Consider the following 22784-nt stretch of genomic DNA (forward strand, 5'->3'; position numbering starts at 1 on the left):
TAATGCTTGGTTTGTGCACAAGCCTCTCCTAGAACAGTGTGTCAGCTCCCACGTCCACTCTGCTGAAAGGTGTTTCTCACAGAGGCACACATGCAGATTTGTGCAGTTACCCAAGGGAATGTTTGTTCTGAGCACACTTCTGCCTCATACGTAGACTTCTTGAGCTGCTGTCTGACAGTGACGTCAGCAGCACAGCCTTCTCTTAGTGCTTATTTGGTTCTCCTGTCCCCTCGTCATGGATTCCTCCTGCTCCTTCTTGACACTGTCGGAGCTGACAGTCACAGCTCGCTTTCTTTTCCCTTTGCCATGCCATCTAAGGGTCACACTGCCAGTTGCTTTATTCTCATGATGGCAGAGCCTGGGTCAGTCATGTTGACTTCAGGGTCCTTAGTCCTAGGGTCTGTGACCAGCACTCAAGTGTCTGAAGTAAATGAGTGTCCATTGACTTGCTGCAGTCATGATGCTCAGATCCTGCATCCCAGGCCCTTCAGTGTGGGCTGCACCACTTTCCCCGGGGCCACTCGGCACGAAGAAAGGAGGCCTGTTCTTTGGATTGGGAATTTTGTGAAAATGTTATTATTTTTAAAAGACAAGTGTGGTGGGGAAAATTATTTAAGAAATAGGAGAGAGAATTCCAGAACTCGTGGGTAACAGCAGTCCTTTGCAGGCTGTGCCCAAGTCCCCACCACATGAATTCTTTGTGTGCTCTGTCTGGACTGCATCTGTGGCCGAGTCAGACACCCATCATTACTGGCTGCCACCTGCCACAGAGACAGCTCCCCACTTAAGCTGGGGCTTTTTTTTTTTTTTTTTTTTTTTGTGAACGTACTGAAGTCAAACTGAAATAAGACAGGCCTTGCTGCAGACTCCCTTCTATCCATTCACACATTTTATTTTTGTTCAGTTTTTAAATCTGTAGCACGTTTCCACTGCAACAACACATGCGTGATTGTAAACAACTAGAAGTAATTGCCTTCGAATGGGAAAAGCAAACTGTAAATTTGCCTGGCGGAGGGCAAACAATTTTTAAATCAGCCCCACTTGTATGACATTTATGTCTAGATATTTGAATGCTCTGGCTGTTAGACACTTGGAACATTTACATAATTGTTCCAAGACTCTAGGAATCCAGGGCTTTCTTTTGAGACCACCAGTACTTAATAATTCCCTTTTCTCTGTGCCTCAGGGCTAAGGAGGGTTTTGTTTCTAGAATCTGCTATTCTAAGTGTGGCCTAGCCAGTCCAGGCCAGAAGTAGGTTACCTACCATCAACGCTTGCACCTTATTCCTGCACCTTACACTGTATCTTCTCTTGTCTTACTGCCTCTGGAAGAACATTGAACTCAAGGTGGAAGTGGAGAGTCTGAAGCGTGAGCTGCAGGAGAGAGATCAGTTGCTCGTCAAAGCCTCGTGAGTACCTGTTACCCCAAGAGCTTGCCCAGCGGGTCTTACATGTGGGTCTTGGGCTGGGCAGTGAGACTCGGGAAGCCACGTTTCTAAGCTATTTGTACTCTGACTGGCTTCTGAGACCTCCAAGGAGGTATAATTTTTATTTAGTTACTCGTTTTTCAACTATTTGAAAAGCATAGTGCAGTTCTAAGAAAATGAACCACACGAGGGGTACAGCATGACGGATTTTTATGAAGCACGCACATGTGTGGAGCTCCTGTCAGAATCAGAGAGGACGCATCACCAAGCTTCCCGAAAGCCCCCTCCCCACACATTCCTGGAGCTTCCCTTTTGACCCCCAGATACCCACTGCTCTGATTTGAACTACATATAAATGGAATCATACAGCACGTCCTCTGTTGTATGTGGGAGAGTCAAGTCACCTGTGCTGGTTCGCTGTTCTCACTGAGGAAAGTCCCTCGGTGGAGAAGGGGTTCTGTTGGGTGGGGGCGGGGAGGCAGAGGGAGTAATTTGTTTCTAGCCTGTTGTGTGTACCAGGGACTCTTGGACCATTCTATTTAAAGGGGACTCTGATGCATAAATCCATTAATCCGTTCGTTTATTCACACATTTATCGAATGACAACCTGTAGTCCTGTCGGTTCCTTCCATATCCCTTAGTGTATGTCACACAGTTACTAGCACCACACACTGAGGATCTGCAGACACACTCACGTGCCTCAGCCTCCCATAGCCATAGGCAATGTGAGCAAGTGAAGTGCTGTGGAGGTGTGGGAATGCCTGTGTGGTTTGTGGGGATGCCAAAGTGTGCTTAATTTTTTCCCCAGGTCAGTGGGATGTCTTTCAAGGTGGTCCACAGGGCTGTGTGGATATCTGTGTAGAAGTGTTTTCCTTGTCATGGTGTGGACCTTCTGTTGGCTGAGGAGGGGCTGGAACATGCTGGCAGCACCCTCCAGGCTGGGCTGCAGTAGGGTCTGGTGGGGGGAATTTGTCTACTGTGGCTTTGGAGGCAGGCCAGAGACTCCAGGCCTGAGTTTCTCTGAGTGCTGCTGAATAAGAGGATGAATTAATAAACATGGCCAGACCTAAAGGTCTCTGGTCATTTTTCTTTCCTTTAGAAGTGGCGCATTGAGTCCTGAGGCAAACCTGCTGTACCTGACCTGACCTCAGATGAGTTTGCAGGTCTGGTTTCCTTCATATCCATTGCTTCACTGCTGCAGGACTTTTGCCGCACTTGGTTTGTTGTCAAAACACATGCACGTGGTAATTCCACCTTACCAGACTGTCGCTCAGGATGGCTGTTTCCGGTGCTTGTGTATTTCCCTGTCAAAGTTTATATTCAAGGCCTTTTGTGATTTTTAACTAGTTTTGTTAACTTATACAGGAAATCCTTACCAAATGGGTGTTGCGTGTTGTACCTCCTGAGGCTCCTGGTCATACAAGGGTGGTGCAGACAGATATAGGAGATGATGAGATATTTACACTAGCAATTGTATGACTACAGCTTGGGAGAAAACCTGGAAAGAGAAAAGGGCACCGGAAGTGTTTATAACAATGGCAGTAGATACAGAGATAGCCTAGCCGAGGGAGTGAGGAGTGATGCCTGGAGGGGTGACGTTTGATGTGAAGCCTGTGGTGTCAGCAGAATTAGGCAGGTGAGCGGGTGGAGACCTGTCAAGGGAGAGGGTGTGACCAGTCTGAGGAGATAGAGTAGCGCACTAGAGATTCTGGTCGGTGTTCTAAGGTCAGATGAGTGATCATCACAGAGTTACTGTTGGAAAGGCTGCTCTGTTGTTGAGTGGGAGAGGGAGTGTGAGGATACAGGGAGACCAGTTTGGAAGCCAGATGAGTTCGAGAGGTGACATCTGGATTCTGGCATGGATGGTGGACTAAAGGCAAAGACCGTCAGGGAGCACAGTCCACGGGCCTTGGTGATGAGTGTGAAGGGACATGCCACGGGATTAGTTCTGTTCTGTTGCCGAAGTGATTTGGGGGAGAGAAAGGGTTTATAATAGCTTGTAGTTTCAGAGACAGTGTAGGTCTGTGTTCACCCCTCCCCCGAGGGGCGTGGCAGCTGGGGAGGCAAACCGTTGGAAGTGCTTATTCCATGCCACTGCTGGGCTGTGGTGGCCTTCAGGGAAGCACCAGAACACTGCTCCTGTGGTGGGAGAACGAAGTCTGAGATGTGGGAAAGCAGAAGCTGGGGTTCCCAAACCCTGGGGCATCCATCTGTCCCTGGGGTGCTGAACAGAGGAGTTGGTAATGAAGGATCAGGGCAGGCCAGGACCGGAGGTTCCCAAGCTCCTGGACATCTAGGTGTTGTTGAGTCTCAGAGTTGGGAGCAGAATCGGAGACCCACAGGCTGAGGACAGCGTCTAACCTGGGACCAGGAGAAATGGGGGAGCTCTAGCTTAGCTCAGTGGTGATTGTTCTTAGCTTGGTGGTGGTTGTGGCTGGAGGAGTAGAGAAGCCTACAAGAGAATTAAACTACAGCTTGGTATTCGAAGGCCTTCTCCATGGCTCACCACAGCAGATCGTGATAAGAGAGACAGCCCAACGTTCTAAACTGCTTATGGACTGTTCAACATAGAAAATGGATGCGTACCAACTTCTCAAGATGGAACTGAAATCAAATACTTTTTGCTGGGAGGAATGTCTGCTAAAGGAAGCTTATTGGTTAAGCCCTCAGGGTCTCTAGGTACCTCATTAGCATGGAGAATTCTGTTCTGGTCCTGTGACCTTGTTTCCTTATGTAGGAAGTGTGACACGTGTTGCAGGCCAGGAATCTGTCAGGGAGTGGGGAGGCGCCTACTCAGCAAGTCTCTGGCCTCTCAGACCTGCTCCCTCTTACCAAGCTTCCTGGCATGTTTTTACTGTCTCACAGGATAGAATCCATCATGGTGGGGAACTTGTGGAAGGAGTAGGAAGCTGGCTGACCATATTTTTACCCACAGCCAGGGAGCAGAAGGAAGAAATAAGATGTAACTTAAGTCTGCAAAACCTCAAAGCCCATCCCCTTCCTCCATCAGGATTCTATAACTTCCTCAAACAGTGCCACCAGCGGGGGCCGAGTGTTTAAACGCATGAGCATACGGAGGACATTTCTCACTCAAACCATCCCACGAGGAGGTAATCGGGATAAGGTCGTGAGCCCTGTTGGTGGCGTTCATAGTGACTTGTCCATTTCAGCTCCTTCCACAGCCACACACAGTACATCATTATTTAGGTAGATCACCAGCCGTGCCCTCCTCTCAGAGAGGAGGGAATCAGGCCTGGCGAAGAGAAGGGCTGTGCTCTTGGGCAGATGGTCAGAACCTGGGTTAAAGATCAGCTCTCACTTGTCTCACTGGGCACTCGGTCTCATGGTTTCTTTTTCCTCTTTAAAATCGCTCGTGTGTTGACGAAAGAGTGTGCACAGTGTCTCTAAGTGCCTTTTGGTGTCTACTTGTTACCTGTGATGCTGTCAGGGGGCTTTCCCTTTGCCCTACCCAAGATCCCAGCTGTGAGTCTGTGGAAGGGGTTGATGGAGTCTTGCTAGGATACAGCCTCTGCCTCAGGCAAAGGACAACTCTAGCTCAAATGGAAATAATCTAAAGGAAATGGTGTCAGTTATGAATGGTAATGTGCAGAGTTTATGGAAGGTTCTCTCACATTGAATGGGAAGCTGGTGTAGACTTCTGAGGGCTGATAGTCTGCCTGATCTAGACCCAGACTTTAAAAACAAAACAAAGGGTGGAGAAGAGAGTTAACACTGTCCAGGACCCTTCATCCTAACCCTGCATGTGCAGTTGACTGACGGTTATGTGAGGCTGCCAGCCTTCCCGTTAGAGTGAAGAGAACGCTGAGACTCAGAAAGTAGCAGGGTGGTTCTGCAGCAGCTCCTGAGCTCACTCTGCCTTGCAAACATCTATGTGCTAGTTTTCTATGGTTCTGTGCATCAGTTACTATAAGGGGACATTAAAAACAAAAACAGTCATATTGTTGGGAGTAAATTTTATCTCTGTAGCTTTAAAACACAAACAAAAAATAATAATTCCATTAGCAGAGGAAAATTGCACCATACTCCTGAATATAAATTTTATTGCTACAGTAACTGTAAAATACAAAGATGATAAATGAAAAGTTGGAACATTTATTATTGTGAATATATTTTATTGGTATAACTAAAACACAAACAAACTGAATAATGCTAGTAGTTGTTAAAAATTGTACAGCCTCTTGACAGCATATGTGATTCAGGCTGTGAAATGGCAGGATTAGATCTGAATTGATGTGAAGGAGCCCAGAGTGCAGCAGAGGGAAAGGCCATCCAGGGGACTCTGGAAAGCCCCAGGGTAGAAGAAATCCAGGACCAGAAAGGTCTTTGAAGGGACTCTGTGCTTAAGTGTTTGTTGTACAAGCACAGAGACCCGAGTCTGAATGTGCGGCTCCTGTATGAAATCGAGATGTGGTGTTCAAAACCCTAATGTTGGTGTTGGGCTGACAGGGGAGATGGGGTTTGCTGTTTAAGGAGCTGCGGATTCAGTGAAAAGCACTGTTTCAAACTGAATGAATGAATGAATGAATGAATGAATGAATGAGGTGGTGAGTGATAGGAAACAGTGTCACCCTTTGTCCTCCATACACATATATGTGCGAGCATCCACTCGTGTGCATATACCACTCATCACATGTAGAGAAAGGTAAGTATCTACAGCTTGCAAAAGAGAAGCCAGTCTAGAACTCTTTCTGTCCTCTGATGCCCCTTCCGGAGTGACAGGAATGACTGAGTCACGTGAATTGGAGACAGCCCTGACTGACCAGAAATGAGCTGAGGGAGTGCAGGCTGAGGGCACTGAGGGCAGCAATCAGGAAGTGAGCGTGTTGGCCTCGGTTCTGAGCTCAGAATCCAGCAGAGGGGTAGTGGGAGGCCTCTCAGCAGCACAGCGGGGGCCCTTGCTGCCCTGGCCTCAGGGGAGGCCTCCCAGCAGGATGTGGGGGAGAACTGTGCAGAGTGCTGAGGCAGGGCTGTAGAGGACCCTGTGTGCTAGCCCATTAGTTCCAAGAGGTAATCATCTCATTTTTCACATGAGGAGACTGAGGTGTAACAGCTAATTTACTGAGGCTAGGTAATTTACCCAGAGCCACACTGCGGATGGAATAGAGCGAGAATTTAGAAGCAGATCTGTCCAGCCAGTGATGGTGTTCCTCTTTTTAGTTATTCACACTGGATCCCATTAATGTGATATTATGATGGCCTTCTGAAGCCTCGCTGAAAGGAGAACTAGGTATAAATACGGCCTTTATGTGCAGGTGGTTTCTGTGGGAGACATGGACACCCAGCACAGCCCTCTGGGTGGTACTGTTCTGGGTGAATGCTTCACGTGGCCCAGTGTGTGAGCATCTGGTTACGTGGCTTTGGGTTAGGGAATTTTATATTCTCCTTAATGTAGGCTAGGGAGGCGAGGGGCGGGAGTGTGGTTTGCTTTTCTCTTGCTGTTTTTCTGAGAAGCCAGCCTTAGGTGGAGCCATTCCCTCAGTGTTCTCTGGACACTGCAGTTCTTACAGTGCAGCCAGGCGGCTTGTGGAAGTCTCAGCAGGGCAGCCACCACAGCCTCTCTTTCCACAGCAGTGCTCGTGGCCCTGGGTTTAGTGTCATGCTCACCCTTGATTGTCCCACAGAGAGCACATTCGAAGGGGCCACCACGGAGTGCCCTGGGTGTTAAATAGCACCGGAGCCTGAGGTACAGCAATCTTGTGTACCCACTGCCCTCTTCACATGTTAAGTGGTAGCCTGTGTTGGCTCTGCCTCGCTGAACTTAAAATGCTTGCCTGCTGGCTGGCGCGAGGTAACGCTCTAACCTCACACATCTTGCTGCACACTGACCCTGCCTGCTGCTCCCACGCCTCCTTTCCTACACCACTGCCAGGAGAGGACTGGAGGGAGATTGGCAGTTGCTATCAGAGTGTTAGAGTGTGCTGCACTCTGTGACTCCCTTCCTGTCTCTCCAGGAACCTTTAAACCGCACCCCTGACATTGTGTGAGTGGCTTTGTATCAGGCACCGCTTCTTAGATCTTTGTTGAATATCAATCACAAGTGTTATCTCAGAAATAATTTACGTCTTTAAAATATAGAGAATTGACTTTATTAAGTCTATGCCATATCGTGAATTAATATGTAGGCTTTAAGATGACGATCCATATTTATATTTACTGACTCGGAGGAGTGTTCTCAGAGGAGTGGGTGATAAAATGAGTTCACTGATACGCACTAGATGGTTCTGTTTGGATAGACAGTAACCAGAAGTCTGTGTGTTAACGTTGTCATCCATTGTTAGTGGGATGAGAATACGGGTGTCTCCTCCCATTCCATGCTTCTGAGCTACAAATATTAAATTTGTTTTTGTTTTTGCCTTTGTATAAGAAACTTAGCTCTGTAAATGAGAGGATGACTGGCAGATACCCCTTGGCTTCTATGGTTGGTGAAATTGTCATCAGGTAGGTGCCCAGCTGCAACATGCCCTTTGCCTCTCTGCAGCAAAGCGGTGGAGAGCCTAGCGGAAGGGGGTGGCTCTGAAATCCAGCGGGTGAAAGAAGATGCAAGGAAGAAGGTGCAGCAGGTGGAAGACCTCCTAACCAAGAGGATACATCTTCTAGAAGAAGTAAGTCTGCAGGTGCCAAGAGTCCTCCGCCTATGGAAGGGCAGCCTTCGGGAGGGAGTGGTGGCGGGTTTTCTCCGGGAATGTCAGCTTTCAGCAGAAATGTGTCTTCTGGATTCTAGCCATTTTATAGGCACTTTACATATGTATCTCACAACCCTTGCAGTGTCTTCCTTCCCGTGAGGACAGTGAGATAAGGAAGGAGAGACCATCTAGTGCTAAGCACGTCTGGACTAAGATCGCCTGGTGCTTAGCTATTGGCTGCCTACTCAGCTCTCTCTTTCCCTAGCCATGGCTCACTGGATACCACATCTTTAGTAGGTCTTGTGCTGTTCATTCTGTGAGGCAGTTGCTGTCACCATAGCTGGGAGCCAGGTGATTCCTGCCTTTGGATAGGACAATGGGAAGTATTTTAAGCCAGTATTAAGTACCACAGTTGAAGTAGCTTTTTCCTGAAAGGCCTAAGGTGACCAGTGTTTCAGACTTGAGCTTATTGTTACTGTTATTGAACAGTTGTGCTTAACTAATGTGCTATCCTGGGAATGGATTTCATGGCTAGACAAGGAATTTACTGATATTTTACGTATACATTATGTATGTAGTCAGGAGGGGATGTTATGTAATGATTTAACAGGCCTGTGTTCTCACCTGTGTGAGGTCAGGTGTGAAATTTTCTACTTGTGACATTTTGATGATAATAGTTTAATATTTTGAGTCTTTCAGAAGGATTGTGATGACCAAAATATATTAATAAGTTACTATTATTATTTGAGAAAACATCTATCTGCTAGTTAGTAAGGGTGTCTCAAATTTGGAATTCTCTTGCTTAAGCTTCCCAAACATTATATTTACAAGTATATACTACTGTCTTAGGGTTTCTATTGCTGTGACCATGGCAACTCTAATTTGTTGGTTTCTTTCTTTGGTTTTGAGATAGGGTTTCTATGTAGCCCTAGCTGTCCTGGAACTTGTTCTGTAGACCAGGCTGGCCTTGAACTCAGATCTAATTACCTCTGCCTTCCAAGTGCTGTGATTAAAGGTATGTACCACCACCTCCCAGCTGCCCACAGCAACTCTTATAAAGGAAAACATTTAATTGGGGCTGGCTTATAGTTCAGATGTTTAATCCATTATTATGTCAGGAAGCATGGTGGCATGCAGAGAGACAAATGCTGGAGAGGTAGCTAAGAGTTTTGTATCTGACTTGGCAGGCAGCAGGAAGAGAGAGACATACTGGGTCTGGCTTGAACATTTGAAACCTCAAAGCCCACCCCCAGTGACACACTTCCCTCTCCAAGGCTATAGCTACTTCAACAACCAAGACTTAATGGTGTCATTCCCTGGGGACCACAAATTCAAATCTGTGAGCCAAAGGGGGTTGGATGGGGGAGGGGAGTGTTCTCATAAAAACCACCCAAGCCACCAACCATATCCTTAATCAAGACAGTTGTGAAAGTTGTCATCTTTGATCCAGACCCGTTGTTTGTCATTGTCCCACTTGTACTTCTTGTGTTTCTGCTCTGTCTGCTGCCTTTATCCCATTGGATGAAGCACTTGCATGTATTAACTGGGCACAGCTGCACTGGCTGCACTGGCTGCAGTAAGGGGCACACGCTAAGCTATGAGGAAGGCTCCCTGCTGAGCCCAGTGTGTGCACTCCTAGCTTTCCTTCCAAGAAAGCTGAGAGGTAGCCACTGCCATTTCCCTTTCCCAGCTCTCTCTCTCTCTAAAACATGCTGCAACAGAAGGCACAGAGTGGCCTGGTCATGTGCTCCAGGTCACACAGGTGTTGTTAGGTGATCTGGCTGCATTTTAGGCTGCAGTATTCTCATGTCTCACTCCAGAACTCTTTAGGGTGATGTTAGGATCAGGTATGACCTAAGACCGCTTCTTCCACGCCTGACATTTAGTGGGCAGACGCCAGCATTGCTGTTGCTCTCTAAGAATGTGAGGTAATAGGCCTCCAAGGAAGATACTGTCAGTGCTGGGACAGAGAGGGGAAGAGATGGTGGCTGTTTTTAGCTTCTGGGACTACAGGACTGGCAGTCTCAGGGCAGCTCTTCAGTGGAATGGTGGGTCCCTTGTTTTCTAGAATAGGAACCCTGGGCTCAGAGATTAAATGATAAAAACACACAGCAAGCAAGCAGGAGAGGTGACCTTTGATCCCCTTTCTGTTTGACTTTTATGTTTGCCATGTAATCTGAGGGAGACACAGGCCTACTCCAGGTTACCTCTGTGAGCACCAGGGCTTTTCTCCTAACAAAGACATGGCCCACATGATTTAGAAGATAATTTTCATGGTGGCTTCTCTGAGCACCCAGGAAGAGCATAGAGTTTTTCGCCACCTAAATTACTTTGGAGATACAGAAATGTACTTTAGAATTGTGTAGTCATTATCCTTAAAAGAAACAGTGAGGGGTGGTGGGCTGTGGGATGAATTTGCATGAAGATTAGCGTGATGCTGGAATTTACTCACATTTAGTATTGAGAAGCACATTTCTTCTTGTTCTCATTGAAGCTGTAAATATTGATCTGATTTTTCAAAACTAAAAGTACAGTTCTTGTAGAGTTGAGTCTTTTCCATTGGAAGTGCCCATTACTCTTCTGATACAAGAGGGAAAAATGGCTAGCAAATGTATTTATTACTGATTCTTTCCATGTATAAGTACATCCAGGGAGGGGAAATGTGCCGGAGAAAAAGTCATAAATATTTATATTTTAATCTAATTTCCTTTCAAAATGTTCCCAATTGTATTGAAAAATTGCATCAAATGCATTTAATTTAACTGTAGGATGTGAAAGCCGCCCAAGCAGAACTGGAGAAGGCCTTTGCAGGGACAGAAACGGAGAAGGCTCTTCGGCTCAGCTTAGAAAGCAAGTTCTCAGCGATGAAGAAGATGCAGGAAGGAGACCTGGAGATGGCTCTGGCTCTGCAAGAGAAGGACAGGTCTGGCTCTGATCCCTGAGGAACTGTAACATCTCATTATGTGCAATGGAAGAGGCTCTTCCCCTCCCCTCCCCCACCCTTTCCTCCTGTCACTGTTCTTCACTAGATTGGGATGACTTTCTGGAAAGTAGCCAGTACAGCAAGACAGAAAATGGGGGATCAGAGTGGGGCAGACAAAAAAGGAGAGGCGGGTGGGTGAGAGATGGTCAGCAGACAAGTTCATGGTGTGACCCATGTACACGTGTGCAGTGTTTACCTTTGGCTGTAGCTTCCTGGTAGCCAAAGGAAACACAATCTTGTAGATCTGAGATTCACATTGCCCAGGAGGTAAAACAAGCCATGCATTCAGGAGAAGCCCAGTTTTGCTTGGCACTGTTGGAGGGAAGTTTCTCTTGTGGTTCTTTCCACCGGGAACAGGAAGTTGTTCGTCCCCACCATAACTACTAGTAAATTTTGTGTGACCCATTTTCCACCATGTTGTTTAGTGCTGGCTGGAGGCCTAAAGTAAGCAGTGCCGTAGGCGGAAGAACACTGCAGACCAAATACTGAGTTCATCAATGCGGAATGAGTAAAACATGTGCTGTCGGTTTAGAGGAATAATGGGTGGGCAGGAGGGCTCTTAGGCCATCCTTAATGACCACTGTGGCTTGCAGCCAGACTTTTGACAAGAAGCTATTAGGAATAAGTTGGAATTTTCTTCTGCCATTCGGATTCTCTTTCCCTATTTGTTGGTCTCTAGGTGGAGGTGGGGTGAGATCCTGGAGAGTGCCTTAGGTGGCTGAAGAGCCCCCCATTTACGTTTGGATGAGATGGCTCCAGAGCGAATGCTCTTTTCCAGAGGACTGCTCCTGTGGTTCTTTTCCCAGCTGCTCAGTGCTCTGGGAAGCGGGGTACCCCTACATTAGTTAGTTAATAGCTCAGGCCGGCACAGATGCACTGGCGCACCTGCTGCCCTCCTCCTCAAGTGCAGCATTTACAGGAGTGTGTCACCCTAACCAGCTAGCTGATTAGCATCACCCTGGCCAGCTATTTAGGTTCTTGTGGCTGTTTGCCTTTTCTTCTGACTCGGTGCCCTGTTATAGTATTCATGTCTGCCACGTTGTTTGCAGTTACGGCTTGAACATCAGCTGAGCAAAGCTGAGATTCTCTGTGGGAGAAGGCTGAGTCAGTGCTGAGGAGCCAGTGGTTATGGTCTCCACATTTCAGTGCCTACACTTCAGATGCTCAGATGACTGGCATTTATTGTCTCTGCTGCTGCCTTTCTTAGGTGTCTCTATGTTTCCTTTTCAAATTTCTTTTGGCTCATTGTTTTAGAGACTTTTTTTATAATTCTAATTTTTGTGGTGTGTGTGTGTGTATTCATGCATGGAGGGCAGAGGCTAGACCCCTTAGTTTTGTTCTGTGAAATAGATGTGTTTGAGACACTGAATCACCTAGACCTTAATGGAGGGAATGAGTTATCATCTTCATCTAGCCCTTTTCGAGACACTATTTTTTTTTTTTTTTTTTTTTTTTTTTTTTTTTTTTTTTTTTTGGACCATGTTGCTAGGAAGAGGAGGGCTTCCCTTTGCTGACTTTCCCCCTAGGTGCCATTCATGAACAGTCAGGGGCTACCACACCAGGATATTCATAGGTCATTGTTGTGTTCAACAGTCTCCCTGTTGTTTGCCAGGGAAGCCTGTAGAAGGCAAATAGTCTTGTGTTTCCGGGAGAACTATGTATTCTAGAAGTTAAATTAGGCGCAGGGAGCCAAGAGATGGATTAGTAGGATGTCTGAGAGACTGTCTTAGGTTTCCAGTCCATGGTGAAGGGATACCATGACCATGGCAACTCTTATAAAGGAAACCATTTGAGCCTGGCTTACGGTTTCAGAGGCTCAGTCAGTTGTTGTCATGGCAGCACGCAGGCACATACGGTGCTGGAGAAGGGACTGAGCGTCACATCGTGGTCTGCAGGCAGCAGAAGTAAGTCTGTGTTGCACTCGGTGCAGCTTGAGCACACAGGAGCACCTCCAAACCTGCCCCCTCAGTGATACCCTTCCTCCAACAAGGCCATACCTCCTAGTAGTGCCACTCGTTATGGCCAAGCACTCAGACACGCAAGTCTATGGGGGCGTTTCCATTCAAACTACCACATTGGCCATAGGGACAAAGGAGAATTCTTGATACCTATGATGGAGAAAAAAGGAGAAGGTTCAGAAAAGGTTTTGTGAGACGTCCTGGGACAGTCTTGTGTGAGTCCTGACATCTTAAGCACTCTTCCAGTGGCTCTGTTGGATGACTATGCCCTTTATTCAACAGACACTTTTTGTGTGCCATCTGTTGAACACAGCAGTGGGTAAAGGAGTGAGGTAGGGAGACTTTGTCTACATGAGCTAATGAAGTTACTAGGTGGGAATGTGGGAGTCGGGGACAGAAGGAAAAGGACTGGAGGGCATGAGCACTGGGTTACTGTAGCATTTACAAACTCAGTGTAAATGGACCAATAGAACCTTTCCCAAGGAAGGAGGCGTCCCACTGCCTGATACTCTCCTGGATGTCTGAATTCTGACTGTATCCAGCCCCTCGCTGCTATGCACTTCCCCAGTACATAATCTGTGTTAAGATTTACCTAATAAATTAGACGAAGTAAGAGATAATGGAACCGACTCAAAAGCAGACAGTTGTGGCAGTAGTTTACATATTTGACTACGGACTTGGTTTCCTTTGTGAAGCGGTGTACTGAGCTCACCGTTCTCGTGGTGATGTTGGGTGATGTGGTAACATGAGGGGAGGAGTGATGAAGGCCTGACATACATGCCCGGGCACGGATTTGGAGCTACAGAGACAAGGGTGGCTCCATAGATCCTGATAGATGTTTTTGTACAGATGAATTTCCGGACTGTGTGGGATTCCTTTAGGGGGAGTCCTAGAAGTTGCCCATGCAGAGGGTTGGTATGTGCAAAGGAACATAGCGTGCGTACTTTGTGTATAAAGCCTACATGTGTAGATTATCAGGGTATGTTGCTTGAGCTTAGTTTGGAAAGAGGACAGTTGGTAGGAGGGGTGTGGACTGGTCTAAGTGGTGTGTTCTCTGTGGATATAGATGGCTAAGTTGGGATCCTGCTGTAGGCTGTGTTTTCCTGGCATTTGCACAGGCTTGACTTGACAGGTATAGAAAGTTGGCTTGTCAGCTCTACAGATATGTCAGTCTCAGAGATGAAGGTGTCCCAGTTAAACTTTCCAGAGACCGGCAACCAGCTGCTCCTTCATTTTTCCCTCAGGAGTTGCCTGTTTGGTAAATCTCCAGGGACTAAATCTTCTTGCTGATTTCCCACTTAAGTCAGTTAGAAGCTTAGCCCAGCATGACAGCAGGGCTAGTTGGTTACATCCGGACGGAATGAATCTGGATTGACCACAGAGAGTAATCTGCTGTTGGGCATGACACGCTGTTGAATCTGGTCTGGCCCCCACTTGGATACACTCTCCAAGTGTGTCCCTAGGTTCCCAGTACCCTCTCATGCAGGACTTTTTCTCTAATTTCCTCAGTCTTCTGCATCTGAAGGTGATCATGTTGAGGAGCCCTACAGGTTGGCTGTAAGCAATAGGTATATTTTCTTCAAGCTGAATAGAGTTTTTTAAAAGTTTGAATTACTTGCTGGCATTTAAAACATTGAATTTCACGGAAGAGTGAATTTTTACTTTTCTTGAAAGCCCAGAAATGTTGGCAACCCGTAGTGCCTTCTTATTGGTTCAAGACTGCTGCTCTGAGATGGGCTAGGCCTTCAGTAGCCTTTGGTCGTCCTGGTTCTGGCCCCCATCTTTCCATTTTAAATCTACATTAGGTTCCTTTTAGCTCTCCATTTTCCCAGTGATTATATCAGAGCAGAACCCCTAGAGGGCAGTATTGCACCTCCCTCCAGCTTCCTGGGCTGACAAGCAGATCCCACTGGTGAGTTCTGATGCACTGCACTGCTAGGTGTGTTTCCTGCCCATGGCTCCCTTCTGGCCTTTGACAAGGAAGTCGGGTGCTTTAAGAGGGCAGCTCTACCAGTCCTCCAGCCCCGTGTTTCTACAAAACTGGGTTGCTTTCTAGGCTTAGCCACAGAAGGGTTTGTAGAAGAGTCCCCAGAAAAACTGTTAAGTGTTGAAGATTTAAAAGGTAGTACATGGGGAGATGGCCTCATGAGTGAAATGCTTGCCGAGTGAGCACGAGGACCTGCGTTCTGGTTTCCAGCACCCATGTGAAAACTTAGTGTGGCGACGTGCATCCCAGCTTTTCAAGGCTGGGAGACAAGTGCGTTCCTGCGGCTTGCTAGCCAGGCAGGTAGCCCAGCAGAGCCAAAAACGGCACAGATACCATTTAGGAAAGCATTTGGACACTGAGCTCTGACCTCTGCACACTGAACATGCACACATGCATATAATCAGCATTGCAGCTGCCATTTGTTGCGTTCAGCTGTATGTCAGAAGTAGACTTTTCTTTTAAGTTGTCCAAACACAGGCTCAGAGACATCGAATGACTTAGCTTGGTCACAGAGCAGTTGATCCAAGGACATCGAGTTTGGTTCCAGAAAGGGAAATGTTCCCATTTTCTAGAAGACACTATGGTTGTAGGTGGCAGAGTTTCTGTTAGACTCAAGAGATGGCAGATGTAGTTTAAGGAACTCTGGTGCTTATAATGGCGAATAGGAACGGGTTTGGACAGAAGGTATTGGTCACATGTGCAAAGGCATGGAGGGGCACAGGATAGCTTTGGGGTGAGCTGTCAGTGAGCTGCTGTGGGCTGATAGGGATCAGGACAAAACTGAAGTTGTTATGACTTAAGAGCTGGGTGCCTGGATGCCTTGTCCTGAAGTTCGGCCGTTAGCTTGAGATGTGGCCTGTTTTTAAGCATTGTTTGCAAACCGTGGGGAGATAGCCCGGCTTTTTACATCTATACCCACCAAACCAGCTGTTGATTGGTTGTTTGCTTAGGTGTGGGGTGCAGATTTTGTTTGGAGAGGGGATTTCTTAAAGCTTAGCAATATGCTGCTGGAGTAGAGCTACTGAGGGTCTTTGAGCAGGTCCATGGCTTGACCAGAGATGGTGCAGCTCTTAAGTCCCTGGGCTAGGCTAGAGACAAGGGGACTCATTAACGTCACATAAATTCTGTTCCTTGCTCTCTGACCTGCAGAGTGCAATTTTGTTTATGTGTATTCATTGGACACATCTACTTTGAAGATGTCTGGCCCTGTTTCCTACCTCCTCCTGCTCCACTGAGCTAAGAGAGCAGCTCAGAATTAATATTTAAATTTTGTTCTCTTTCAGACTGATTGAGGAGTTGAAGCTGTCTTTGAAGAGCAAAGAAGCTTTAATTCAGTGCCTTAAAGAGGAAAAATCTCAGATGGCATCTCCTGACGAGAATGTGTCATCTGGAGAACTCCGAGGACTTTCTGCCACTCTGAGGGAAGAAAAGGAGAGAGACGCTGAGGTGAGGCGACAGGGCACAGCGGGAGGGGGAGAACATCAGACTGCTCCATGGAAAGTGGGGCGCTCTTCAGTCTGTGCCGTTTGCACAGGAACTTCCACGTCCCAGCTCTCAGTGTGCGAGGCAGCGGCAGGAGCTGCCTTTGTTCTGGAGTCCCATTCCCGTGCAACTGTATTTCACCATGTGTTTTATTTGCTGTCCCGGCTTCCTTTTCATTCTTACGGTTTCCTTAGTGAAAAATGTGGTGCATTGTTCATGTCCATTTTTCCTTTGTGGTTAGAGGCAGGCAGGCTGGAGGCCATGTTTGGTGTGAAACATCAGAGGATGTGGGGGAAGGGGACTGACGGGTTCTGGGTGTCGAAACACATACTACCCTGTTCAGGAAACCCTGACTGAGTTTAGGATCAGCCTCAGAGTGGTCATATTTCTCTAGATGCCAAGAAGTGAGTTGCTAGTAGTTAGGGTCAAATCTCCTGGACCCCTCTTTACTCTGTAGCCTCCAGGACAAACTGCCTTGACCTTCTATTCTCTTTGTGCAGAGGCTGCTGCACAGCCTATGCACGTCAGGTATGTTCTAGAAGCTCAGGAAAGGCCTTGACTTCTCGTATGGAGCAGTGTGCTTGTTCTTGTGACATTAGCAGGCTCTTTCGTCCTACCACTTTCCATTTGCAGTGCAGTTGTCAGTCTTCTTCCTTCTGTTTGGAGCTCTCAGGCCCTGTCCTCTAGCGGGCCCCGTACCCTTTCTTCTGAAGCACTGCCATGGGACTGGTGAGCAAGCGTGTGGGCAGCTGTCTTCACACTTGGCTTCCATCATCCAAGTCAGGCTGTGGGTGGGGCCAACAAGGCTACACTCGTGTTAATGAGGTGCTCATTTTAATGGCTGTGGGGAAGCCTTTGGATGCTCCTCCTCCTTGAACACCACTCCTTTTTCAGCTCACTCTTGAATGCCTTTTCTTAGGAACGGCAGAAGGAGAGAAACCACTTTGAAGAGAGGATCCAGGTATGTGGACTCATTTTGAGACTGTATTTTAGACTTCTCCTCTGCTTGCCTCTCATTGGATTCTGAGTGTAACAGATAATTCTTCGTATTGCATAAGGCAACATAGAGGGAGTTGCTTGGTCCTTGCATTAGCTTTGTGCCGTGGACATTCCCATTTTACAGATGTGGTACCTGAGACACAGAAGGTGAAATCACTTGCCCATGATCACATAGCTAGGGGAGGGGGGGGGTTTCCTGTTTGATCTAACATCCAGGCTCCCAGGGCCCTTAGTCACAAGAGCTGGATCTATACAGTGCTGACAGTGTAGAAAGCACTTTTACATCTGTCATCTCATCGGACCCTTACAACAGCCCAGAGGGAGGCAGTAGCGATTATCTTAAGACATGAACTCAGGACTATAAATGTATGGCTCAGTCTCCATCAAACCAAACTCTCTCCAGGCGTTTGTAGCATTAAGGAATGGAATTAATGATCTGCTATTCCCCCCTAATAACCTGGTGCAGTGTCGGAGACTCTGATGTGACTATATTCAGATTTTAGAAGGCAGTGGAGTCCTTCCCGTAGGAATACCTGTCAGCGCACAAGCGATCTGATCCCGTTCCCTTCGCCCGGCCCTGTTGCCGTGAGCAGTAACACAGTAACTGGGAGCTGATGCCACGGCGTTCGGCTCGACTAGGAAGCATTAATCACAGGCTGACAGGAATAAGATAGAATAGCTGCATTTGAGTGTGCTCTTAAAGATATATTTACAGTGCATTTTGGTTGGAACACATCAACTTCGTGAATCTTTTTCTAATCTAATTTAGGCACTTCAGGAGGACCTGAGAGAGAAGGAAAGAGAAATTGCTACAGAGAAGAAAAATAGCTTAAAGAGGGATAAAGCCATTCAGGGTCTAACCATGGCACTAAAGTCAAAGGAAAAAGAGGTATGTCTGAGGAGTGACGTGGGATTGTTCTCCATTAGTTTCTGTGGCTTACCTGTCCCACCCTGAAGTCTTAGCTCGAGACAGAAGGTCTGTAAGTGCTAGGACAGTATAGAAATGGGTCCTTTGGTCAGCTGGATATGTGGTAAACCTCAGTGCTGTCAGTAGGCAAATATGAACCAAAGTTTCTAGTAAGCCATTGACATAGGTGCAAAGATGTACGTTAACTTAAATACATGAACAAATCATTTGGACATGAAGTCTGTGAAACAAGCACTGGGTAGCTGTGCAGCATTTTGTCCCTCAGTACCAAGGCTTTAAAGGCCAGCTGTACTTCTAGTCTCTCCTTTGAGACTTAGTCAGGCATGTGGCTTCTGACTGCCTTAAAGGACACTGTAGATCGAGTCTTGAAGGACAGCTGAAACTTGAGATGAAGGACTTTGAGAGGCAAGGCTGTAGCTGGGAAGCAGAAAGCTCACCTGGCTTTGTTGCCTTTCGCACCCAAGGTGGTGGATAATGGTTCTCTTTTTACCACTTGTTGGTATTGAAATCTTGTATCTCAGGGATAAACTAAGGCTCTCACTTGCCAGAGAGACCCAGCTCTACTGTGTGATGCGCAAGTCAGAGTGCTGCGTGTTGGAACTGAGTCAAATGTCAGGGTTGGGCAGACAGAGGCGAGGTAACTGATCCTGATTAGGGTGGATGTGGGGAGTAGATGTTGCTTAGAGGAGGAGATGCTGAACTGATGCTGAGTCCTGAATGGTGAGAAGGGATGAGTGGGAAAAGAGTTGTAAATGGGAGGCCAATTTGGAGACCGAGAACACAATGGCCAAAGCATGTGGTGTGTGGCAGCACAAATGGTCTGGAGTTTGAGGGAACAAAGGGCACAATTTAGATAAACCTGATCATCTTGATAAGTTGCGAGGTTCCAGTGGTGTTGGGGACTAACCATATTATCTGCTTGCATAGCAGAGGTAGCAGCTACATTTGCACCTTAGAGGAGCCTCTGGCTATGGTGGCAGAGGTAGCAGCTACATTTGCACCTTAGAGGAGCCTCTGGCTATGTTTGAAGAGAGGGTTCAGGAGGTAGAAAGTAGAGGCAAATGGGGTAGCTTAGGCAAGAGCCAAGAAAGGCTTTGTTAGAACAGAGGTCACTGCAAGCAAAATGGAGGAAGAAGTCTATATCAAGAAATAAAGATTAGAAATAGTTAGAAAATAGGAATAAATTTGGAAAATCTGATTAGATGTAGTAATTCAGAGAAGAAACAGTCAAGGTGACTCTAGGTGCCTTGCCTTATATGACAGGGGCTATGTTGTGACACTGAGAAGGTTTAGACCATGGAGTGTAGACTATGACATTGAGTCAGGAGCATTGCCCTGAGGACGGCAGGCCTTCCTTGTTAGAGGCAGAAGGTCCAAGTCTGAAGTGTGGGAGAGAGGGAAAGCCAGCTGACTTGGGAGTCCTTGTTAGTCAGGAGCTAAATTTCAGAGAGTTGACTAATACATTCAGTGAAAGCACAGACTGGGAAGGAGGGAGGCTAGGGATGCTACTGTAAGCCATGCTATGAATTCAGGGAAGGCACAGGCATGCACAGAGAAGACAGCAGGGGTGTTCACAGAGGAAGGAACTGGTGCTGGGAAGCCAAGGGAGTGCAGTGTCAGCTACAATTGCGATTTGGTTTGTTACCATAGTAGCTATGATTCGTATGCTGTGTTGGGGCCCCGCTGGGGTAGGAGAGAGACCTCATGCGCTGTGGCGTCAGTAGTGTGACAGTTCCAAGGTATAGAGGTGGGTGTACATAGTGGATCTCAGGGCATGAAAGGTGTGGGATTTTGGGAAAAGCCACCCAGAGTTCCTGGGAATCGTATGAGTGGACACAGTAATAGTACGATGCCTGTTATTTTGGTGCTAATGCACATTGCCTCATTATCACTAGCAACACCATAGTTGGATGAGTGGTTTCTCATGCCTTAGTCTGTTTTTCGTTACTCTAATGACATTTCAGAAGAGGATAAACTTTATAGTGGGTTTTATTTCACTCATTGTTTTCTGATGCTGAAGGTTCAAGATCACACACTCTGATGTGGTCAGCTTCTGATGAAGTCTAGTGAGAGGTAGCAGGCAAGAGGGTCAGATCATGTTGTCAGATGAAGCTTAATAGACTGGGCTACTCCAGAACCTTCTACGAGCATGTTCCAAGTTGACCCAAGGACCTCTCACTAGGATTCACTTCTTGAAGGCCCACTTCCTCTAAGATCACCCCATGGAGGCTCTGATACATAGGCACATGGGGGGCCATACTCTGACTCTATGTGGACCATGGCAACAGGTGAGGGGATTCAGTCTCAGGGAGGCTGAGCCACCTGGTTAACAAATGGCAGAATCAGAAATCCTACTCAGAGCTTGTGTCTATAAAACACTAGAGGTCAGGGAAGGGGAGTCCAGCTACACGTGTGGCCACCATTTGTTGTTTTTCCAGGTTGAAGAACTTAATTCCACAATCAAAGAGCTCACTGCTGACTCCACCAAAGGCAGAGAGGCTCCCTTGAAAACCCAGGTCCCCAGTTTTGAGGTAAGAGTTTTCATTAGTGAAAGTGGGTCTCTCAGGTCTTCATTCCAAGAGAGGCCTGGACTTTGCAGCTGAAGGGAACCTGGGGGTTTGCAATAAGGGGAACCACGATTGGTCTTCAGTGTTAGAATTGGTTGAGTATATGTAATTAAAGAGAGGTTCTCCTCCACTAGTTTTGGAAGCTTCTCAGGCCTCTCAGTGTGTTGGTGATGGTGATGAAGACAGCTACTCAGGGGTTGGGACTACTGAATTTACTTTTAACATTTATATAGAGTATTTCATTTAATCGTCACATCCTTGAAGAAAATAATGATCATGCCATTGTATTTTGAGGGTTTTTGAGGCTCGTTGAGGGTATGTAACATACTCACTCTCACAGCTAGCAGATGGTATAGGCAGGATTTAAATTCAGCAGTTATGAGTAATAGCAGGCATTCGTTGAACACTTGCCTTGTACCCAGCCATGCTACGTATTTGCAGTAGATTACCTCCTTTACCTACATAACATTTGAAGTAGATACTGTTCATATCCTAGTTTAATTGTTGAGGAACTCCAGGAGGAGAAATACGATGTGCACAGGATCACAACACTGGTGAATGACAGGGCCAGGGTTTGACTCTAGGGCCCTTGGCGCTCCACACCCAGGAGTCCTCTGCTCCCTTTCTCTGGCTGCCTCTTCCTTCCTGCTATTTTCTGAATTTGTGGTCCAGGCTTTGATGCCTTTGATCTCATTGATGCCCATAACATGGTTCTTCAAGCCTCCTGCCCACTCCTCATGACAATCCCTGTCTTTTCCAGATTTTAGTTTTGTGCTTTTAATTATTTCAATAATTATTGACTTATTTTCCTCCCATGTTTCAGTTTACCTACACAATTTATGTAAGTCTATTACTGATGTGGAGTCAGCAACGTTCCAGCCCCAAGTTAAGTCCGTACCTGCATACGCTCCCTTCTCACTCCTGCACCAAGGCCGCTTCTGTTGTTTAAGAAGACCAGTCTGATTTAGGGCTGTGTGACTTCCAAGATTCATACCTCCTGCCTTATCTGTTGCAGAGTTTTGGCTCACAATAAGAATAATTGCAGTAATTTGGTTTAAATCATGGGATGCTAGCAGCATAGACAGTCTCTGCCTTTGAGATCTCAGACTTGCTTCTTCTTCTGTTTTGACAGTAGATGATGAAACGGAGCTGAGCTTACATTTTACACCATTTCCCCCTTGCTTAGAAAATAACAAGCTTTAAAGGCCAAATTCTTTGGAAAACCATCAATATTTTCCATTGCTTAAGAAAAGAAATGCTGGCTGTTGATAGCCAGAGTCCAGACATCCTTGTGAGCCTTAGTGTAGTTTACTTTTTCTTGTTATGTGGGGACTTGAAGAAAAGAAGTCAGCCTTATGAGCTTAGCTGTTACTTAGACATATGACATGCATTTGGTGATTTAATAACCGTTCATCCTGATCAAAATGCAACACATGCACAGTGGGGTCGCACAGTGACAGCACTGGGCTCGGTCCTGTGTGCCGTCCTGCAGTCCACAGAAACCTGGCCTTACTAACACTCTCTGAGTTGTGCATCAGATTGGCAGGTCTCAGAAAGTCTCTTGGCTTTTCATCAAAGAGGAGGCATGCTTTTGACCTGTTGAGTTTGTGGGGGCAGGACTAGAATGGCAGTTTGTGTCCAAAGCCCAGCCTTTGTACTGCTCTGATTGTAAATGGGTTTTCACTGCATGTTTATATCAGTGAGTCAACTGAGGTGTATGTAGTCCCAGTGTTGTGCAGACTTTTAAGTGTGCTTCTTTCATGTAAAAGGACCCGTGTGGGCTATGCTGTGTTGAACTAATTGCAGCCT

The 22784-nt window shown here is 46.8% G+C and overlaps 1 protein-coding gene across 5 annotated transcripts in view; it reads left to right on the forward strand.

Annotated features, from left to right (window-relative positions):
- The window catches only part of CDK5RAP2 (CDK5 regulatory subunit associated protein 2), a 165015-nt gene that overhangs the window by 27615 nt on the left and 114616 nt on the right, over positions 1 to 22784 (forward strand). For 4 of the 5 annotated variants that reach the window (XM_080940011.1, XM_080940013.1, XM_080940012.1 and 1 more), the window contains exons 5-11: positions 1333 to 1409; positions 7927 to 8050; positions 10840 to 10994; positions 16283 to 16445; positions 17401 to 17442; positions 18250 to 18369; positions 20847 to 20939. In XM_080940011.1, coding sequence (XP_080796137.1) covers positions 1333 to 1409; positions 7927 to 8050; positions 10840 to 10994; positions 16283 to 16445; positions 17401 to 17442; positions 18250 to 18369; positions 20847 to 20939 — 774 coding nt within the window. The remainder of the gene's footprint in view (positions 1 to 1332; positions 1410 to 7926; positions 8051 to 10839; positions 10995 to 16282; positions 16446 to 17400; positions 17443 to 18249; positions 18370 to 20846; positions 20940 to 22784) is intronic. The other variant, XM_080940015.1, reaches the window with a different exon arrangement.

This window comes from Micromys minutus (assembly GCF_963924665.1).
Source record: "Micromys minutus genome assembly, chromosome: 28".
NCBI classification, from domain to species: Eukaryota; Metazoa; Chordata; class Mammalia; order Rodentia; family Muridae; genus Micromys; species Micromys minutus.